At 40.1% G+C, this 21,026-nt stretch overlaps 1 protein-coding gene across 2 annotated transcripts in view; it reads left to right on the top strand.

The window, feature by feature from the left end:
- Window positions 1-21,026, top strand: part of LDLRAD4 (low density lipoprotein receptor class A domain containing 4) — a 276,570-nt gene that overhangs the window by 84,555 nt on the left and 170,989 nt on the right. For both annotated transcript variants that reach the window (XM_069004376.1, XM_069004375.1), the window contains exon 3: window positions 19,392-19,849. In XM_069004376.1, coding sequence (XP_068860477.1) covers window positions 19,810-19,849 — 40 coding nt within the window. In that variant the 5' untranslated portion in view covers window positions 19,392-19,809. The remainder of the gene's footprint in view (window positions 1-19,391; window positions 19,850-21,026) is intronic.

Below are 21,026 nucleotides of genomic sequence, written 5' to 3'. Positions count from 1 at the left end.
TCTCTCTTGTAAACTTTGCATCCTTATTGAAGTAAAATGTATTTACCCTTCTTCAAACTAAGTCACATCTCTCTTCAGACAATACTAAGTTAAATCAGAGTGAGTTTTATAGAAGTGAATGCTCACTGTGTTCAATTATCAATTGTTTTTATTGATGATGCACTAATAAACACCCCTCCAGTTTGACAACCTTTCTATGTCCATTTACTTTTCCTTTAAAAGGATATAATCAGTCTCTTGGCACAAAGTATTAAGAGTGTTAATCCTAAATAGATGAGCTCTTCATATTATCCACATTCAAGTAACCACATTTTGTAAAACAAAGGCCTTTCTTGTGTTTAGTCTTGAGGTGACTTGGCAACATAGATTTTTGGTTTTAGTTCATGCTATATGGTGACTCATAAAAAGACTTTTAAAACCAAAGTGGAGGTGCTGCCTTCGTTGTTTTCTTGTTTTGATGAAGGCAGAGCTATCAGCTCTCATACTTTGTATAGAGGGGTTATCGAGGAGTGTAACCCAACCTGTCATTAAGACTGCAGCACTGGAAGAAATCCCTTACAGCTTGTTCCTAAGCTCTGGACTTAAACACTCCCTGGGACAAAATGCAAGCCCTGCCACCAGTTGGCCCTGGCAAGGCAGGGAGGAGTAGTTTGCTTGTGGGACCTTCACCTTCACAGTCACCACTACCTGAGGGAGACGTGCTTCGAGCTGAGAATCATTAATCCTTATTGCTCTTAAGGACGACAGAGCAGTGGGGAGTGCTGTGTCCAGCTGGGACTCAGTTACTAGTACAGCTGGAACACATGCTGGGGAAAGGAGCTACTGTCCCAAAAGTGGTCCCAGTGGTATCTGGACCAAATCTGCAGAGATACCTGTGTGAGTCCATGAAGAGGAGTGAAGGGCACAAACCCACTCTGTGGATGGTGGGGGTGGAATGAGGCCCTGACTCCCTGTCCCCTCTGCTGAGTGCACAGCTGCTGCGAGGGCAGGGCAAGAAAAGTCTGCACAGATTTTCCCTCTGTCTTCTCAATGAAAGGCTTAAAACCATTTATCATCCTGTAAGGAGAAACTAGAGAGGCTGAAGCTTTCTGAGGAAAATGCAGCAGCTTGGTCAGCTAACAAGGTTAGGAAGCAGTGCTCATTACGATCATTTCTGCTGTTCATCGCTGCTTGGGGAAGTAGTTCTTACTGGGGACTGTCCTGTAGTTTTTGATAAATGGCATTTTCCTTGGCTGTTACAAACCATTTTGGCTTGGTTCTTTCTCTCTATTCTTGCCTTACCTTCATCTCTACTACTCATTTCTTTCATAATTGATCTAAAACAGCTTTTCACAAACCCTGAGAGATCATACCCTTCAAAGCTGAATTGTATTTCTTAACTCTCCTACTCTGCCTGGAGAGCTGTCAGGAGGTGGTTTTACATTTGGAGCAAAGATGGCTTGTTTCACCTCAGCAAGTATTTTTAGTTAAGCATTTTTCCTCTAGGCGATTTCACATTGTCTCTACTGGATCTTTAGTAACATACTCACTAGTATGTTTTATTTTGTTATTTGTAGTTTTGCTATAATTTGGAGATAGCCCGAGGCTGTACCTTCTGTAAGAAAAATATTCTCATCCCCCTTAACAAGAAGGAACTTGCTCCATTAACTTCATTTGACTTAATGTTGTGAGCTTAAACACTAACCTGAAAGCTGTTAATCAGACCTCTGGTTTAAAACAAGAAGGGCACGATGAACAAGTCAAATTTAGGTGGTAGCATTAAGTAGTTGGCAACTGGACTTAGTGCAGTCTGCTATTGAATGTTTGGGTTATGACTTTCCTGGTTGATAAATTGATTTGTTTAGGATTCTTTAGTTTTTATTCCTCACATTTGCTAAGAATTGCTTAGCTATGAATTCTAAAAGCCTGATCAATCCATTAAAAATATGCCTAATAAGATTGTGATTTTTGTTTCTGTATCCTAAAATTTATTTTTGGACTTGTGTTAGGAGCAAAGAGGGCTAGCAAGGCAACTTCTGCATTTCAGCGTCCTCCTATTTTGTGTTTCTGGCAGACCATAAGAGGTTTAAGAAATACTTTTGCTCCAGCCCGTGTCCTGCCCACACTCCCTTCTCCTGGTTTGGCTGGAGTGGGCAGTGCAATACAAGGCAGAGTCACTGTAGGTGACTGGCTTTGGTCGGTTTTTCACCTGTTCTTTAGGTGAAATTCTGTCTGCTATAGCAGAGCTCTCTTATGACTAACCTTGTGAGAAGACAGCTTGAGGAGACAGAAAAGTATTTGCCCTTTCTTTTGACAAGCTGCGGAGGATCCTGTCCCCCCACTTTTTCTAGCTAGAATGAATTCACATGCTGAAATTTTAAAATTTGTTGTCTTTGGTTAATGGACTCTGCAGTAATTTTGTTGTCATGCCGACACCATGGAATCATGACAACATCTATGTCTGCCTTCACCCTACAAGCAGGCAGAAGCTGTCAAGCCTCCATTGTCTCCTACTCCTGTTCTGGGAGAGTGGAAGTGCTTGCAAGGTGGTTGGTAACCATGGTGGTATTGGTGATAGCTCCTGAAAGTGCTCTGAGGGTACTCTAGAGATTGTTTTACATCCACATCCATTGGGAGCAAAGAACTATGCTCTTAGCACATTAAATTAGTTTTTAAAATTCTTTTGCATAGCCCTGTAATAGATTACGTTAGTGTTACAATATGTTAGTGTTGTTCCTTGTATGGCTTTTTTTTTTCTGGGAAGCATCTTTGGGGAAGCCTCCTCCTCTGAGATTTGAAGATCTCCTTGACTGTCCCAACTAGACAGGAACAGGCTTTTAAACTCGGAGATTCCAGGTCTTTCACATACATATTTTACACGTACAAGGAAATGCATCAGATTTAATTGTAAACAGATCATGGACTCTCGCTGCGTGTTTGGATGGGTTGTGTGTGTTCATATAAGAATAATGTCTTGGTAACTACCTTGCTTACTGCCTGAGGATTTACACTCATATTCTTGGCATTCCTTTTTCTGTATTATTAATGAAAGTTTTAGCTATTAGGGGAAATATATCTTGTAGAAGTTTTCCAGGAAAGCTTTGCTAATCTTCAGGCTTCCAAAAATGAGAAGGGAATGTGTGTGAACTATACACATGCACATACTGTAAAACAACTGTGTGTAATCTAACTACTGCTCTTTATTAAATATTTGCTATTGTATGATTGTTTTCAGCTGTGTATCATTTCACATGTCTTTAACTTTGGGACTGAAGTTTTCCATGCTGCTTGCATTCCGGTGTGTTTTATTTTAGTCAAAATGGCTTCATGGTTTACAATAATGGGATTAATATAAAGCATGTTTTGCATTTGAGGAAAGGAAATACTCTAGCAAACTTTTCTTGAGGAGCTTATGGCCCTTGCTTATTTAGAAATTGGGCAGAAATTTGATTTTTGCTTCTTAACTTTCCAGTGCTACCAATACATACTAGTAAAGTGTTCGTTGTCTCACCTAAGTGTACCCACATCTAACTGATGCAATAAAGAACTCTATTAAAAGCTCCTAAGGGGGTACATGGTTCTCCTGTCAAAGCAGGATTTGAACAGAGTTGTTAACTAAGATTGAGGCTGTATTCTGAGGACGAGGAAAAAGAGCGATATCAGACACTCATATTTCATTTCTGAAAGCATTTTTATCCTGGACTCTGAGAAAAGCAAAAATTGCATAAAATAAATGCTGTGCTGGGGAGTACTGGGAAGACATAGTCAATATGAAGAGGTCTGAGCTCCTGGACTGCTGGGCTCCAGGAACAGCAGGACTTGGGTTGTCTTGAATTCTGTTGCAACACCTGTCAGTTTGATTAGCTTAGTGCATGTTCCCAAATAGACTGGGGACGACATGATCATTTTTAGGAACATGATTTGAACATCTTAATAATGTTCTCTGTACTGTGCCTTCAAAAATTTGGTCAGAAAGAGAAATATTTCATCACGTTTTTATCAACATGAGACTGATGTGACTCTACTGTTTGAGAGTATCTGAGCCCATGGAGAAATTTTGCAAGCCTTATTAGACTCAAACTAGAAAAAGACAACCTTTTTAGCTTTTGTTTGTATTTCTTGATTGTGTGTGTATTATTTTTAGTCACATTTTAGATAAATTAAACTGCACTCTTGAGTATGCAAGGATCTCTGTAGAAATAGAGGGATAATTTCTTTGCATTTGTCTATCTCTAAAATGATTTAGTGAGATTTTATAGTTATAAAGGAGTTAATATTCTGGCAACTAAATGGAGAATATTAATTACACATAATCATACTTAAGCAATCATTTATTTGCTTAGGGAGTTGGGTTTTAGAACTAATTGAGTAAATAAATTCTGTTCAAAGAAGTTCTATGAAGAAATGGAAGTTTAAATGATGCTTTTTACTGTCCAAGATAAATGAAAAATGTTATATGCCTTTGATGGTCCAGCAAACCTGCATGTGCTTTCTGTCCCTTCTTGTACCCATTTTGGGAGAAATCCAATGTGGTTAATATGTTCGGATGCAGCATTAAGGGGGAAAAAAAAAAAAAAACCCATGGAAGATTGTGGACAGCCAGTATTTGTTAAAAAAATGAAGCATGATTTGAAAAACGCTTTGTGTGCTTGATTTACTTGAAACAGTTTGTTTGCAGATTTAGGCCAAGATCTGACTGTTGGGCATCCTACAGGAGCACCACCCATGCACAGCATCAGACACTGGGAAAATTCTGCCAAAAGCATTGCAGTGTTGCTTCTGAAGTGCTGTCGCCATCACGTGAGGGCTTGACTAAGTGCCTTGTGCTGTATTACAGGTTGTGCTCCACATCTAGGTGGACATCTTTGGGGAGGGCTCCAGAAACACCAGGTCCCCACTGATGACACCCCCATGGGTCCTTCCCGGTGGGAGCTGGGTGCAGTTGGGGACCCAACACTGGGTCTCATCTGTGTTTCCCATGTGGGCACTGAGGCCCAGGAAGGGCTCACTAGTACAGCCTAGCTGCACCGGCCTTGGGAAAGCCGACACGGAATTGACTCCAGGCAAAGTGGTCCAAGGCATCCCAGTTGTGGACCTTTACACTGTTACTGCTGTGTTAGTGCACTCACCTGCACAGAGATTTTATTAGAGAAGTGGAAAGGGACCGTACCCTGAAGGATTGTTGTGGTGCCAGTGAAAGCTGCTGGTACTGGTCTGGCCTCTGCTGCCTGTGTGTTCCTCCATGTCTGTCTTCAAACTCCTCAAATGACTGAATCCAGTCGGGATAAAGATAAAGACAAAGATTGATATAAGCTCTAAAGTATTTAAGTAGCCAGAGTACTGTATGAAACACTGGAGTTTGTTTAAAAGCTGAAACGTTTCCTTGTTTGCCAGCTGCCACTTCCAGTATTGTTTTCTTAGTTTCTAATAGCACTTCTAGTAGCCCCTGATTTTAGTGGGGGAAATAGTAGTGCAGTCAAGCTCTGGTGCCTCATGACTTCAGAGGAGATTCTTTCAGCAGCTTTATTAATAATGGGCTCTTAAAGCGCTATGGAAAATTAACTAGCAGCAGTTCTGTGAAAGAGACCTCAAGAACTACCACCACCTTTATCATTCACTGAAAAAGTCAAGTTCTGGACTGAGGAAAATTTTTAAAAACAAAACCCTCAAACTTGAATGTAATGAGCTGATGTAGGCAATACAGTAATAATGATAAACTTTATAAAGCAAGTGTCTCTTATTAATGTGCTGCAAAGCACTCTAGAGATTCTTAGTGCTCAAATTAAGCTATAAAGGATAATAGAAGAGCTTATAAAGTTTCTGCACAGTGAATGATTTCATGACGATGGCTTTGTTTGTTTTAATGATGTGAACAGAGGGCATTTGCCCAGCATCTTCAGCATTCCCAAGGGGAATAGGTGCAACACTTACATTTTACGGTTTCACTGTCACAGAGGTATGTTTTTGTGCAGCTGTATTATGGTGTACTTCATAGATTGTAAGCAAGACTTGAAGTTAAAAACTTCAGTAAGGAAACAAAACTGGAAGTTTACTTCTGCTATGATTCAGCTGGTTGCAGAAATAAATACATTTACTTACATTTGCATAATACATTTGAAAAATAGTTTAGGGCTGTGACTTTTTAGTGACATCCATAATCATAATGTAGTTCTCTGTGGACTGCATGACTATTATAAGTAGTGATTTTTTACTGATGAGCTCATATAAGGAGTCAAGAACCAGTTGGAAATAGAGACAGATTTACCCTCCTCCATCCCAGATGATCTTTTTGCTTTCCCAAAACCAAGTATAAGTAAACAGTTTTTGACAGTAGTGTGGCTGACAGCCTTGTGCTGTCTCCACCCAGCCTTAACATCCATGGCCATGCATTCCTAAGGAACAGGTGTAACAGTGAAGTAGGGAATTTTTTATCCAGCTGACTGGAATAACAGAGAAAAGTCTGGATTTTATAAGTTAGATTTGAGATACTGCTAATAGATTTTAATTTGAATGCTGTGTGTTTATTTCCTGATATTTTTTTAGGTCTCTTTTGCCTCTATTTCATTCACTTTCATGACAAAATTGATTTATTAATTGCAGCAAAACCACCTGGAGGAGTGCTGCCTCATATCCCTGTGAGGTGATCTTTTCTTTTAGTGTGAATTAGTTTTCTCTTTAAGCAGAAAAATGATAGCATTGATGCCATGAAGTGCTCTAAAAGAGCATTTACTGCAACATGGCTTGCATCTAGGGCTTTGTACAAAGAAATTTACAAACAAGTGTGACAACACAAATACACTGACAATTTTCAGAGACATTTTACATAGCACTTACAATGACGAGAGGTTGCTGCAAGTTGCTGACATAAAAAAAGGCTGCAAGAAAGCTCCTCTGAATTGGGAGACGGAATGCATTTTCATTCATTAAGAGGGAGAAAATAACTTTTTTTCCTGAAGTCACCACTTGTCAGACTGTTCATTTGCAGTGTTTTTTGCTTTTTTAATTTAGCAGATTTGTCTGGTTTTTTGAAGGAAGGATTAAAATAAAAGGAGGAAACTAGATCCCTTTCTCACTTGTAGGGGTGGAGGTTTATGCCAGCTGTGAGTGCTGCTAACTTCCCTATAAAATGCTTATGCGTTGCCCAACTTCTCTCGTTTGTTTCAATTAAAATTTGGCATTGTCAGTTCAGATTTGTTATAAGTGCAGTTTGGTGGTTTATATTATGCAGCTGAGTATGGAAGGCAAAGCATATGTGTGCAAAAAAGGCATTGAGTTGGAAACTGGAATTGAACTACATTCAGTTTTTGCCAATGCTGCTTTTAAGTTTGTGCTATTTTAATAGTTTCCCGAAGTGATTGTGTTACTAAAAAAGTACCCCTCTGAACTGGAGTTTTTGATGTTTGCTTCTGGCTACAGTGTAAATTTTGTTTGGTTATTTGTTAAAAATCCACATAGCTCTCTCTGCAAATGCATATTTGATAAATTTTTTTCCTTGTGAGTTCTGTATGATTTTAATAAAAAAAAGCCCGGAGCCTTTTTTGAACTCTAAAATAAATGTGGAGCTTCAGTCATATCATGAAGTCTCAACAGATAGAAAATAGGGTTTACGTCGACGTGTTTTGGTGTATAACATGATGCAAACAGTAGCAAAACCTTTGACTTTTAAAATTGTGAAGATATATGTGACTAAAAATGGCCCTTCACCAATACATAATGTGTACTGAATTAACATACCAGGGTCGGTCGGTTTGGTTTTAGTTCTGTCATCGTGGTAGGGAGCAGATATTACACATCATTTTGGTTGCTTTTTCTTGCATCTTGTTTAAGAACAAAGAACACCAACAAACACAAGACAAGGAGTTTTAAGCTAGAAGAGATAAGAAGAGTCAGAAAAACATCTAGATAAATCAGGATCAGTCTTGCTAGCTTATGCATGTATCGGGTAGCAACCTACTCCTTCCAAAAAATGGGACTCAGAAGTAAGTAAATCTTCTTAAGTAGATCATAGGAAGGCCGACCTGATGCAGATCCTCTGGGGTTGTCCCTGCAGTGACAGTAGCCTTTAATGTTTGTCTGTTGTCCCAGAAGATAGGAGGGCAGGCAGGGGTCCCCAGGCCATGGGGTGCGTCCCTTTCAGCCAGAGGTGGGGTGATGCAGTCAAGCCTGTGTGTCATTGCCGAATGGAAGATTCTGGTTTACCTGCAGGTTTTAGGATGACCATCCTCCTTCAGAAACGTTTTTTGACCCCTTTATGTTTCCTTAGCTCAGGGGTGTGAAGAAATGCTGTATAGCCTTACAGAAATCAAGTGCCATTTGCAGGATCTGCATACAGCCCCACGGATTTTGCATTTAAAAAGAATGTGAAGCACAGATATTTAGTTTGATGGTAATTAACTCTGAACAGTGTACTGAAGTATCTGGCACATTTAGAAGTGTTTTAAAATCAAGGTTTCAATTTGTTTCTGAGAAATTTTGTAGTTAACCCAGTTTCTGCTCTTGATGCATGAGTGACTGGGTACCATATGATGAACTGTGTTATATAAGATGCTCAAATTGTTGATCCAAAATTCTAGCTATTTAACTCTTCTGGGATCTTAGTGTTTCTTGTTTTATTTTTGTCCTGTTTTCTCTTTTCAGTATTTGAAGTGTTGATACGAAGCCCTTTTCTGCCAGCGCTGTTAGCAGAAAGAACTTATGTATACCCATCTGCCTGTTCCTTGGGCATGGGAATGGGTTGCACTATCAGGAGCTTTTAACTATGTGGTAGATTATTATAGGAGGGATTTTCCTGCTTTCCCCTCTGTTTCCTCTAAATGGGTTTGTTTCTTACAGCAGGATATAGTGCAATAAGAATAACCAGCATCATTGATTCCAGCTGCTTCCTCAACAGAAAAATTACATTTTATTTGGATGAGTTTTGCTATCTCCTGAATATTTTGAGAGGAAAACAAGCTTCTCCCTTTCTGTGAATCTTTCCCGCCCAGATGTTCAGTTCTTTATTGTATTTTATTAATAAGTCCAGTGCTTTCTTAGCTGTAGGGCTGCAATGCAGCAAGCAGATGCTCCTGTTAGAGCAAATTCCATGATATTGGAAGCTTAATTATCAAAGGCACAAAGACTCTCATTACATTTTCCACTTGTTTTAAAGGGGGGGTGGTGGTGGGGTAGAAAGGCAAAAAGTATTCTTTGTTTTTATGGTAAGACTGATGATAGGTTAACAGCTGGGAAAGCAAAGCTGCAACTCCATGACTGAACAAGGAAGATAATGATTGTTCATCTGCAGAGATCATTATTTTCTTCTAATATGAGATTGCAGTGTTTCCGTTTGTGGCTGTGAAGCTTTAATTACAGTATGTAATTATTTATAAATTACGACTGTAGGCCCTTCCTATAGGAATCTGTCTTTATTGCAGAGGGTTGTGGTGGTGGGGGAGAGGACTGGCAGGTAGGCTTGAAATACTACACGTGTAATCTCATGGACATTTGAAAGTAAAAGTTGTGGGTTTATACTTAAAAGGATATTGTAAAGCTCAAAGCTAAGGTATGGTATGCATGGATAGTATGAGAACAGATAAATGGGATGTTTGCTTGAGAAAAACAAATCAGCCCAATTTTCCTTCATAAAAATACCAATTTTTGAGTTGCTTGGTCAACCTTCCCTCCCTCTTATTAAAGAAGGTGCTGCCAGTGTTGTGTTAGTAACATACTTCTTCATTTCCATGCAGTTTCAGGCCTCAGTTGCATCCAGACACTGTACATGAACATAGCGAGAATGATTTTAAAGTACAACAAGGGTACGTTAAATTGTATCTATTATTAAAAAACATTGGTAGAAAATAGGTAGGGCACTAGCTTACACAAACACAAGTATGGTGTTCTTAATGAGTTGTCTGGTTTTGCCAGTTAGGATTAGGAATGCTTCATGAATTGGAGCTAAGTGAGTGAGTTGAAATTCTCTTATATTTGTGCTAAGCAAGAACTTCTCAACTTGGGAAGTGTCACAGATTTAACTGCTAACAGCATTGCTTCCCATGCCTTTATGCAGTTTGTTTATGTAAAAAGCTGTTCTTCAAGCACAGGAAAAAATAACTTCTTTGCTTTTTGTATGTTGAGTAATGAAGTATTGGAGAGAATGTGCGTTTCTGGGACATGAGATTTAGCTGATCACCTCAGGATACTGCTTCCCAGATGTGCTTTTCACGTGAATTTTTGTGTGTTTTGTGAGCAGCTTTCCAATAGATTTTTTGAAGGAGGCCAGACTTAAAGCAGAGTATGTATTGTTGGTATTACCTGGAAATAAAGAATCATTGACCTCTAACTTAGTTAAAAGTGTTTGTTTGGCGTGATTTTACAGTGCTAATAGAGTTGGTTTGGATCTTGGCAGAATGATACACTCTTCTGAGAACAAAACCAAATTAATCAAAGTTTTGCTTTAGCATTTTCTGTCTGTTTTACCAGCAGCACTTCTGTTCCCTAAGCATTTTATAGCTCCTTAATCCACAGGTAGAAGTTATATGTACTTTAGTGACTGGATCCAAAGCCCAGAGAGATCAGATAACATGCCCAGAAATATGAAGTCCAATGTACCAAGTCCAAGAAAAATACAAGAAATGTTAACTCATTATTTTGTTCCTTTTCTCATTTATATGTTGAAAGTTGGAGTAAAATTGTGTCATTAGTTGTAGCTAAGACTTGCTGAGGCAAGTACTTATGCCCTGTTGACTGTGGGGCTCAAAAGCACACGTTTAAATGCAGAGAGAGCACTTCCTTCAGTATTATCTGGATTATTGAATAATAAGGCAGAGTTCATTTTCCTTAGTCTGGCATGGACAAAACCACCATGGACGTAGGAGAAAGTTTTGCTTGGATATGGTTCTGTTACATATTAATCTTGTTGTTATCTAGTGTGATTCAGAGGATAGCATTCAAGTGGATGGTCTGGAAAGCAGAGCAGTGGGAGACCATGTTGAAGCAATGGTTTGCATCTCTGGATTCTTCCATTGAGTTCAGAGCTCAGCCATAATATAATGATGGAGATGCAATTTAAACATACCAGTTTTGTTAGAAATTGGTCAAAATGGAGACCTGGTCTCAGTGGAGGCAAACAGGATTTTAAAACTCTTATTACTTCATGTAGATTGTTGCAGTTTAGTGTGAAAATCAAAACTGGTAAAGTATGCATCAGCAAACCTCAGGATTTTTCAGTTATCTAAAATCTGGTGCCATTCTATAGGAGAAGTTTTAGGTATCTGTTATAACAAGGATCCCTTCCAGATATAGTCATATATCTTTTTAAGTTTTCTATGGTACTGGAAGTAAAGTGCATCTGTGCAGTCAGAAATAGTTGCACACCTTATCTAGGCATACACACGAGACTGCATTGCACAGACTGCAGTTAAATTGCAGAATGCCTGTGTCTGCTGTGCTGCTCCAAGTAGTGCTAGGAACACCCTGCAGCTGATGTGCTCAGTGCTGTTAACATTTTCTTCAAACTGGGTTTTTCTTGTCTGGATAATGTTCCATTTGCTTTTCTTCACGCAGCATGCAGACCATGTTGGCTCCTGAGACACTGTCAATAAACCAAATGCAGTTTGTGGTGTGGCTTGATTCACAGGAAGCTGGAACTAGCTTTGCGTAGCAATGTGCATAAAATGCTAGTGGACTTTTCTCTTACTTTCCTTGCTCTCCTGAGCAGCTGCTGCTCACAGCAGATGGGCATTAATTGCACTGACTGATGCAGCATTCCAGAAAGTTAGGACATTCATATCAGTGCTTCTTCAAATAATATGGTGTCAGTTTATGCTAATTCAATTGTATAATTAATGTTTTACTCTTTAGCAGAAGAGGATTTTCTTTGGTCATGGCCCAGGTGCACATGAGGCCATGTCCATCTTGAGACTGGCTGAGCACACTCACTTCCCAGAGTTGTGCATAGCAAGCTGAGGTGCTGTGCAGGTGGCAGTCTTATACTCCAAGACAGTTGTTTCATTCTCCAGCAGCTTCCTTGCCCCTTGAGCGTCTCTTCAGCATCAGTTCATTTTTTCATTGTATTTTCTCCTCTGCATTTTGTATTTGTCAAAATGAGCACTGTTTTGTGCTTTTTCGATTGTACCAAGTGTTTTGACAGAAATTGGAATAATTTGGGGTAACTCCTATTAACCCCTGAATGTTTAGAGTCCTGTATATGTTTACTTCTATGGTCACCTGTACTGTGGGAGGACTCTGCCAGTCTGTGTCAATAAGATGCTTGAGATTTTCACCTGAGAGATGCTGTTTTCTACATTTTCTTTCCAGAACAGTCAGAGTGCAGATATTTCTGCCTTCAGAAACATAGTGCAGCTTGGCTAGACCCACACAAGCTTGACTTTTCTAAGCCAAGTAGGTATGTGTGTCTGTATCTTTATTGTGTATAATAGGAGTTTTGGCTGCTCTAATCAATGCAGTGGGAGAAGCTGGTATCATCTGTGCACCCTTTCTTCGGTGGATGTGATCCCCTTGCCCAGAAGATGCTGTCAGTGGAGAGGGGCAGCCTGCCATTGGATCTTCTGTGGATGATGAGCATGTATATAATTGTAATTTGCTCCAGAAGAGAAGCACTGCCTGTTTGCTTTTGTTATGCAAGAGAAATGCACGGAGATGGCAAATAACCATGTGCTCCTGTTATACCTAAAAACCTAGATAAAGAGCTTGGGCAGCTTGTGTTGGCTGATGAGAAAAGCCAGGAACCTGGGAAATGGAGAGCTTGTAAACAACATACAGAATGTGTGTCTATGTGGTGGGTTCTCAGGATGAGGTGAAAGGGAGCCAGAAGAGACATTTTGTGGAAGCAGCAGTGGGACTCTGTTGGAGTGGAGAAGGAGAGAAATGTGTCTCATCTTATGCTCAGCTCCACATTGATGATGGTCTAACAGCAGATCAGCAGTGGCCATGTTGTGTTCTCCTAAGGTGTCCCCTCCTTGCTCACACATCCATTGTGGCACAGCAAGGTTAAATGAGTAACTTCCCTCTCCTGCTGCTGCTTGTCAGGGTGGTGAGGTTCTGCAGCTGTGACTCACAGCAACAGTTTTTCCAGTGGTGTGCAGGGTTGCTAAATGCTCTTTGGATTGTAGCTGGATGCTGGATACTCACAAGTCTTGAGATATGCAGAATTCCCATGGTTTCTGTCTACTGCTCATTTCTCAAGTCACAGAAAAACCAGTCAAAAACTTGTCATCTTTTTTTCATTCTGCCTAGTGTAATTTTTGCTTTACTTGCAACCTTTTTGTTATTTTGGCAAATAAAATTCAGAGCTCAGGTTTTTCTTTGACTGGTCAGGTTAATAGAGCAGCATGATTAATGATTTCTCTTGACAGATTCTGGTAATTATAGTTTTATTAAGTTCCAAAAATAATGCAATCTTCTTACTTGGACTGCGTAACACAGCTTGTACAATTTCTCCCAATAATTATCTCATCCAAATCCAGTAGCTTGTCATGGAGATCTTAGTAAAGTTTTCCACTGACTGCATTCTGTTAGCAGAGCTATGGTAAAATGTATGGCTCCTTTGTTTGTTTGCAGAGATATAAAATAGAGGACCCAAATTAATTCTTTCATTTAACAAAATTAATGGAAGGGAATGTGGCATGTTCATTTGTGTTATCAGTTATTTATAGGATTTCTATGTGAAAGGGCTTCCCAGGGAAGTGGTCACAGCACCAAGCCTGCCTGAGTTCAAGAAGTGTTTGGACAATGCTCTTGGACACATGGTGTGACTCTTGGGGATGGTGCTGTGCAGGGCTATGAGTTAGACTTGATAATTCTTCCTCCAACTTGGCATATTCTGTGATTCTGTGAAATACTACTTTCTATATGGTTACCAGAGGCTATTTACTTTGGCATGAAGCTACCAGACAGACCAATTTTTTACTTGCTTCAGTTTGTTGCTTCACTCCAGAAAGAAATAAACAGGAGGAGGAAGAGGAGGAAAGGATGTCTGTACTGAAATGCTCATCCTTTTTCTTTTAAACTGGATCTTGTCTACAGTGATTTTTTGCAGTGTGTGCTGATGTTTGGGATATATTTTGCTTTACAGAACATTTTCTTAGCAGGCTAGAAAAAACACTGCTGGGGTTTGGCCATGTGCCCTTTTCTCAAGACCTGTTTCCTGCTTAAGCTAATAAAGAAAGACCACACCTTACTTTAGTTGTCCTCCATCTGCCCCAATTCAGGGAGTGCTGTAACAAAAACGAAGTAAAGAAGCTTGGACACAATTTCCTGAAAAGATTAAGAGTATCTGAAAATATCTGTAGGAATATAAATGTGTATAATGTAACTTAACATACAAACTCATATTGTATGTCACTGAAATGCACCAAAAAAAGTAAAATACAGCAGCTGTTTAAAAAGTCACAGCTGACCTATGCAAATATTGAAGACTGAAAGTAAAAACAAATTATATGTATGTATGCATGTGAGAGAAAGATTTACTTAGATAAACATATTTTGAACATCTGGGTTTCTGTTTGATTTGTGTATGGTCTCCTGTGAGAGTCCCCTTGAGTTTTTTAAGTGGTCTTTGAGTTGTGGAGCACAGTATTTTCCAAGAACCAGGATTCACTTAGCACTGGTACAATGATATCTTAGAAGGAAGACAAATTATAGTTAGGAGGAAATAAAATAAATGAGGATCACAGAGTAAAACACGGGCCTTTCCACTGAAAAAGATTGGGTAAAATTGGTAGGTATTAATTTATCTAGTTTAGAATCTATGAGAAGCAAAACCAAAGCCTGGAAGACATGATAAATCCAAAAGGAGCTGGAGAGGTGAGCTATATGTGTGCACAAAAGCCTCGTTTTAAATGGCTTTAGCAAAATTGAAAAGGTATTTTGAAAAACTCAATTTTATAAAAACAAAATGTTGGAAGTGTTTTAAGAAGCTTCTTAAAAATATATCCAAGTCTATGCTGCCTTAACGTAAGGGAAGTATGGGCCTTACTTCAGCCAAGTGTTTAAGTATGTGGCTGGTTCAGTACTTGTCTGGGTTTCAGTCAGAAGACTTTTTTCCTTGGAGATGTGCTTAAATCTCCCGTTGTGCTGGAGTCCTGCTGCCAGCTCAGCCCGCCGTGCTTCTCTCCTCCTTTCATCCATGGAGCGGGTCAGTGCCGGCAACATCCGAGCTCCCGCTGGCGTCTGCCCCTGTCGGCGCCCGCAGGGACCACAGTGAGAGCAGGGCAGGGTAGCCTCAGCTCTCTCCCCTTTTACACTTGTTCACCTGAAAGCAAGAAATCCAAGCATGAGTCCTCCCTTGATTAATTTAATTTAAAGCACAGCTCACAAGCTGTTCAGCAACTTTCTTAAAAATGTAAATGTGTGGGCTTCCTGTACAGATATTCCTGTTAGGAAATGTGTTATACACCTTAGTGCAATGCTGTCCTTTAGCTTCCTAAAGGATGCCGAGAGCTATCACAGGAAATGCTTCCCATGGCCGTAGCCCTTCTGGCGACATATTGAGTGAGTTCTTAATGCCTGTGTGGGAACCAAAGCATGGGGCCAGAGAAGCAGACTTTATATAGTGAAAGGAAATGGAAAAATCCCCCCTCCAAACAAAAAAACCAATTTGCAGCATTTACATGTCAGCCAGTGCTTTTGAGTTTTTCAAGATGTTACAGAAATATCAGTCTTGGAAAAAGCAGTATTTCACTTCTTCTTTCAGAACAAGTTCCTCCAGTCTTGTCCTGGCTGATGATTGCATAATACTGCATAAAATGTAGATATTAATGCAGAATTTAATTATACTCTTTGCTTACTTTTCTCTCTCAGATTCTTTTTTACAGTGACCCTTTTGCATCTTCGAATGTTTAGAAAAGGGAAATAACATGTTTACTAGCTAAATATACTGTGAGAACATGCGAGTCACATAAGGTGTTAAATAGTCAAAATACTTTCTGTTTGCAATTTATGTGAGGCTCGTATGATGGTGTCTTTCCCAGGACCAAATCTGAGAAAAGCGGAGAGGATGAAAACAAATGGATTTGATTTTTCTGCCAGGTATTCCATCGTGTAAGTGCATGGTAGCTGAAAATCTTTATAGCACAGCTACATATTTATACAACACAATGGTTTGCTCTGGTTTGCTTCTGAGACTCAACACTGCAGTAGATGAATGAAAGCAGAAGTGGAAGCAGAGTTCTTGTTGCTGTTGGAAAGGAGGCAACAGAAGGAGCAAAGAGAAAATCTCTAGTCTTTCTAGTCCACATTTTCTCTTGCCATCTAATCGGTTCCCATTGGGGTCTCTGCAGGTTGTGAAAAAATTACATCAAAGATCACACCTTCTTATAGTTCTATCAGTATTGTTTATTTTCTACTCTCTTTTTCAGATACGCATTTTCACTCTTTGGGCCCTTCAGCAGGTTGGTTCAGCATTTCTGCACCATGCTGGTACAAAAGGATAAACACATGTCTTCACTGGAGTTGGCTGAGCCATACTGAAACGTGTCAGCAGAGGTCCTGACCCTTTCCATGCATGCAAACATGCCAGTCTGTTGGGAAACAAACACCAACCTCCTCCTTTTAAACACAGGCTCAGCTTTAATGGAAAATTTCTGGATAATGTGAAGTACAATAGAAAGGTCATAGCTCTACATGCTGTTTTAAGTGGAATTTGCAGTTTTCCTGATTTGCTGTGGTATCATTTGAGCTGCTTTGTCATCTTCACTTGGATGAATTTGTAATCTGAGAAACCTGAAATGGTGCAAATGTGACTAATTAAAGTCTGCCTAATGAAAATGATCATTAATAGCCCATGTAGCTGTACCCTAGAAGCGTTTTATAAGTACTGAACTTGGTTTTGAATTGTGACAAGGCCCAGCAGGCGCTGAGGACTGCGCAGTCTTGCCCCAACAGCCTGCTCCAGTTCCTTACATCCTGCCAGCCACCTCCAAGTTCGTTATCTGGCATGGGAGATGAGCACTTTTGCAGTGACAGAAAATGCTCACTGAGGGCAATCAAGAGATGCCAGCATGTACTTTCTCACGAGTCCTTACGGAAGGACTTCAACCTGATGCAGTGCACTATCCTTTAAATGTTAAGGTCTGAATGAGCTCTCTAAATGTTTCAGTGTCTGTAATGTTGTTAAAATTACATCTTTCTATCTGAAGAAGCAGTGGTTACTGAAAGTGCCTGTGTTGTAGCATTTCTTCAGCACTATTGTGTTCTTAACTAGTTCAGCAGAACCGCTGAAGATGTGGAGAATAATTATTCTTTTAATAAAATATTAATTTTCAGTAAAGTGAAAATATTTTATTCTTTTAAGAATTAGAAGTTTATAATATCTAATACATAGATATAACAATAGGAAAATTTCCCTGGATGCTAGGGTATTACTGCACATCTCTTGAGCAACTCTAAGATGAGAAATAAAAATTTTGAAAATAGAGGCATTAAAATTTTGGATTTATAAACCAAAATCCAAAGTTATAAGACTGAAAATGTGAATGCAAATATGGACCCGCTCTTATAAATATAGAGGAAACTCAGGCCTCTAGAGAAAAAGCTTGGGAAATGAGTGCAGCATCCACCTATAGTCATTACAGGATAATTAGCACAACATTAAGACCCAAAAGAACTATGTGCTGCTGTGTATATATATGTTATACTTGCTCAGTAGTATATATTTTAGAATAAAATAACCTCATATGAAATGGTTATTAGTTGCATAGAGCACTTCAAAGGGTTGAAAAAGCATCTCAGGGACCTATATAATATTCAGGAATAATGGCTTTTTAAACACTATTCTAAAATCTTGTATGCAGCATTTTCTGATAAAAGATACTACACATATTTTTTTTTTCTTTCTCCCTTTTAATTTCCACTTTCTTCTCTATTAGGTTGAGATGTTTGGGTAAGAAATGGGGAAAGCATCTTAATTCTGTTCTGTAACCTTATTTGATTTGAATGCAAATTATTAGATTTGAATACAAGTAACTAATCAGTCATTCCTGTGCTGTGTGTTGAGACAAAAACGTGTTCTTCAGTAATAGTGGCATAACAAAATCAGGGGAAAAAAAAGCAATACCACTAAAATTCATCTTTGCCAGCAGCTAGCTTTCATTCACTGTGTTCCAAGGAAAATGATATTCATCAGGTGTCAGGCTCACTTGGTTTCAGTGGCACACTTGAGATCCTTTTTGTCCCCCAAGGTGGGTCCCAAATGAAACCCTAAAGGCCTGGCTGACTGTACACCAAGCAGCATGAGAATCTTCTCTGCAGTTTTGGACTATCTGGGATATTCAGACTTGTGCTTCAGGTGTAAGCTCATCTCTAGATCTTGCAGGTCAGGGTGAAGTGGAGCAGCGGAGCAAGCGGTGCGTTATTCCTGCCTGCTCCCTGAGCTGGGTCTTGCACTGTTCTCCAGAGCAGCGGCTGCTGGGACTGCCATACTCTGGTATGGGCTGCTCCAGCAGGTGGACCTTGGGTCCAATCCAGTACTGCAAGCCCTGGCTGGATTCATCATCTAAAATCCATTAGTAGGTCATAAGATCATCACAGATAGAGTTTCAACCTGCCTATGCTGCTGAGCTGGGAGATAGTGAGCCAAGCATCATTACATGAGGGAACAGGATGGCTGGGGAGTGAGTGGGTTCTCCTCCAAGTCCTCTTTTCTTTCTTCCTTGTTTTCTAAAATAGTCTTCTCCTTAAACATGTGCCTGTCTACTGTTTGCCTTCACCCCATCAAAGTAATTGTATCCTAGTTTTTAAAAGCTGGACTTGGAACAACTGTGGTTTTCAGTGAGCTGCAAGTATCCATGCTATGTAGAAGTAGCAGTATCAAGAAAAATGTAACCACCTTTCTGTTGTGTAGCCTGTGGGTGTTTTTAACCTCACCACATGTCTGAAGGCATCTGAATTGCGTCGTCTGTGTTAATCAACAGCAAGACATACAAAGTTTGGTAATCAACAGGAAGAAATACAAAGGTTTTTAACCACAGAAGACTGTAAGAATGGCATATATAGTGCTGGCACACTCCAGAGAAGGAGGGAAGCAGCTAGATGAAATGCGAATAATTTCACTATGTTTTTGAATAGACTAGACTTGAGAGCCTTGAGTATTTTTCCTTTTCTCTTTTAACTGCAATTTTGTTATTGTATTGCTGCCCCCATCTCTGCTAAATATGGCTTTTGAAATGTAAATCATATCATGTTCTCAAAGATGCATATGACACCCTCAGCACTGTTCCTCTTTGCACTTCAAAGAGCTGTGTGGTCACACTTTGCATCTCAGCAAAATTGCAAGATTTGCCTTCTGAAGATCTCCTTTAATGTGTACAATCAATCCCTGATAATGTATTTTGGGTTTTTTGTTCCCTGGAGTCTGTTAATTTTAGTGTTGCTACAGGTCATCAGGAAACATAATCTCTTCTTCTTTAATTTCTCAGTGAGCGTGCCTGAAGGGAGAGGAACACAAGAGAGGAGAGACAATTGAACATCACCATTGGCCGAGACCTGAAAAAATGGTGCTGGATGAACGCAGGATTAGAACTTAATTGTAAAAGAGAAAGGAGGTCTTGACAGGCAATTTGCTTCATTTTCACATTCATCATGGCACAAATCCTCTGGCTGGCTGGTTGATGGGACTGTCCAACACTTCTGCTTAGATTCAGTGCAGATCCCTTCTGCCTACACATTAAAAGACCTGGGAACAGGTGGGAACTGGATGGTGCCAAATACAGGAATGGAAAGAGAAATGGACTCTGACGAGCTAAGATGGAAGTGACTTGACAGCAACAAGCTCAGCAGTTGTCTCCAGTAAGGACAGGTTGAGACAGGAATCTCAAGCTTCTCTGGAAGAGCAGTATGCAGGAAGCTGGTTTTCAGGCCACAAATGCTTTCACAGGTAAGAATTTCTGTTCTAGTTCCACTCATAGTCTTGGGACAGTTTACTGGAGTTCAGAAAATAAATTGAATTAGTCCTGACTGTTGTCAATCTTGTAGTTCTTTGAGTTTAAATAGTATTTTAAAATAATTCACTTGAAGACCAGTTCAACACTTGTATTGGCAGTGAGGAACACAGTTATCCATGTTTCAGCCTTCAGAAATGGATGCCCACGAACCTTGGGGAACGTTGATCTCAGCTTTCCTCGTTAAAGTACTCATTAACAGCTTAACCATGAGTGGTCTCTTGGGTCAGTATAAAATATAGTCTGTAAAGTTGCTCCTGTGCTCAACACAGGAGTTTGGTGAGGCTGCATACATGGTTCGTATGAGGAGGCTTCTCAGCAACATGTCAGTGTTGAGCCTTATCTCGTTCGCCGGACCACATCTCTGGGCAGAACTTGCCAGGTACCCTCTCTTTGTACTCCCCCCTGCACCACTGACCTGCTGCAATGCTTGAACTGGCTAAACTGGAGGGTTTAAATGGCAGACTGTTTCACCTCAGTCTGGTGTATTTCTGTGTAGATGGACTGAAAATAATGTAATGAGAAAGAGGATGCCACAGTGGTGTGACTTTCTGAGGAAAGCTCCCTCTAGTGTAAAGTCTGCTGGAGTTCATACAGTGCTTTCCCTGTCTGGGATGGTTTCTGATTTGAGAGGCAGGAGGGGGAAAACAGCAGATCCTGCTGCTTTGTTTCCATGTCTGCCAGCCAGCTGCAATGCAGCAAGAAATGCAAAGAAAATCAACTGGATAGTGCTCTTGTTTTGATACGTCTAGAGAATGGATTAGTATCACAGTGTAAACTGGTGATGTGCAAAACATTTATTTTTCTAATATAAAATGTTTGCCTTTAGAAGGAGTTTTGGCTGCAGTGGGGTGTGATTCTGTGTCCAGCTGTCTGCACCAGCACAGCAGTTTGGAGTGGTAGTGCAGCTCTGAACTGTCTCTGTTGCCTTGCGCTGCTTTGATTTACAGCATGGTTTCTGTGCGTGTCAGTGAGACGCGTCCTGAAGGAGAGGAAACAGGAAGCTCTCCTCCACATGTGCGCCAGTGCTGATGGGCGATGGGAAGTCTGGGACAGCTGCAGGGCTCTCCCTCCTCTGTCTAGCCAGCAGCACACTCCTAAAGCTCCCCACTG

Source organism: Aphelocoma coerulescens, chromosome 2, assembly GCF_041296385.1.
Source record: "Aphelocoma coerulescens isolate FSJ_1873_10779 chromosome 2, UR_Acoe_1.0, whole genome shotgun sequence".
Lineage (NCBI taxonomy): Eukaryota > Metazoa > Chordata > Aves > Passeriformes > Corvidae > Aphelocoma > Aphelocoma coerulescens.
Note: the sequence above shows the minus strand (reverse complement) of the source record. Positions and strands in the feature narration are given on the sequence as shown.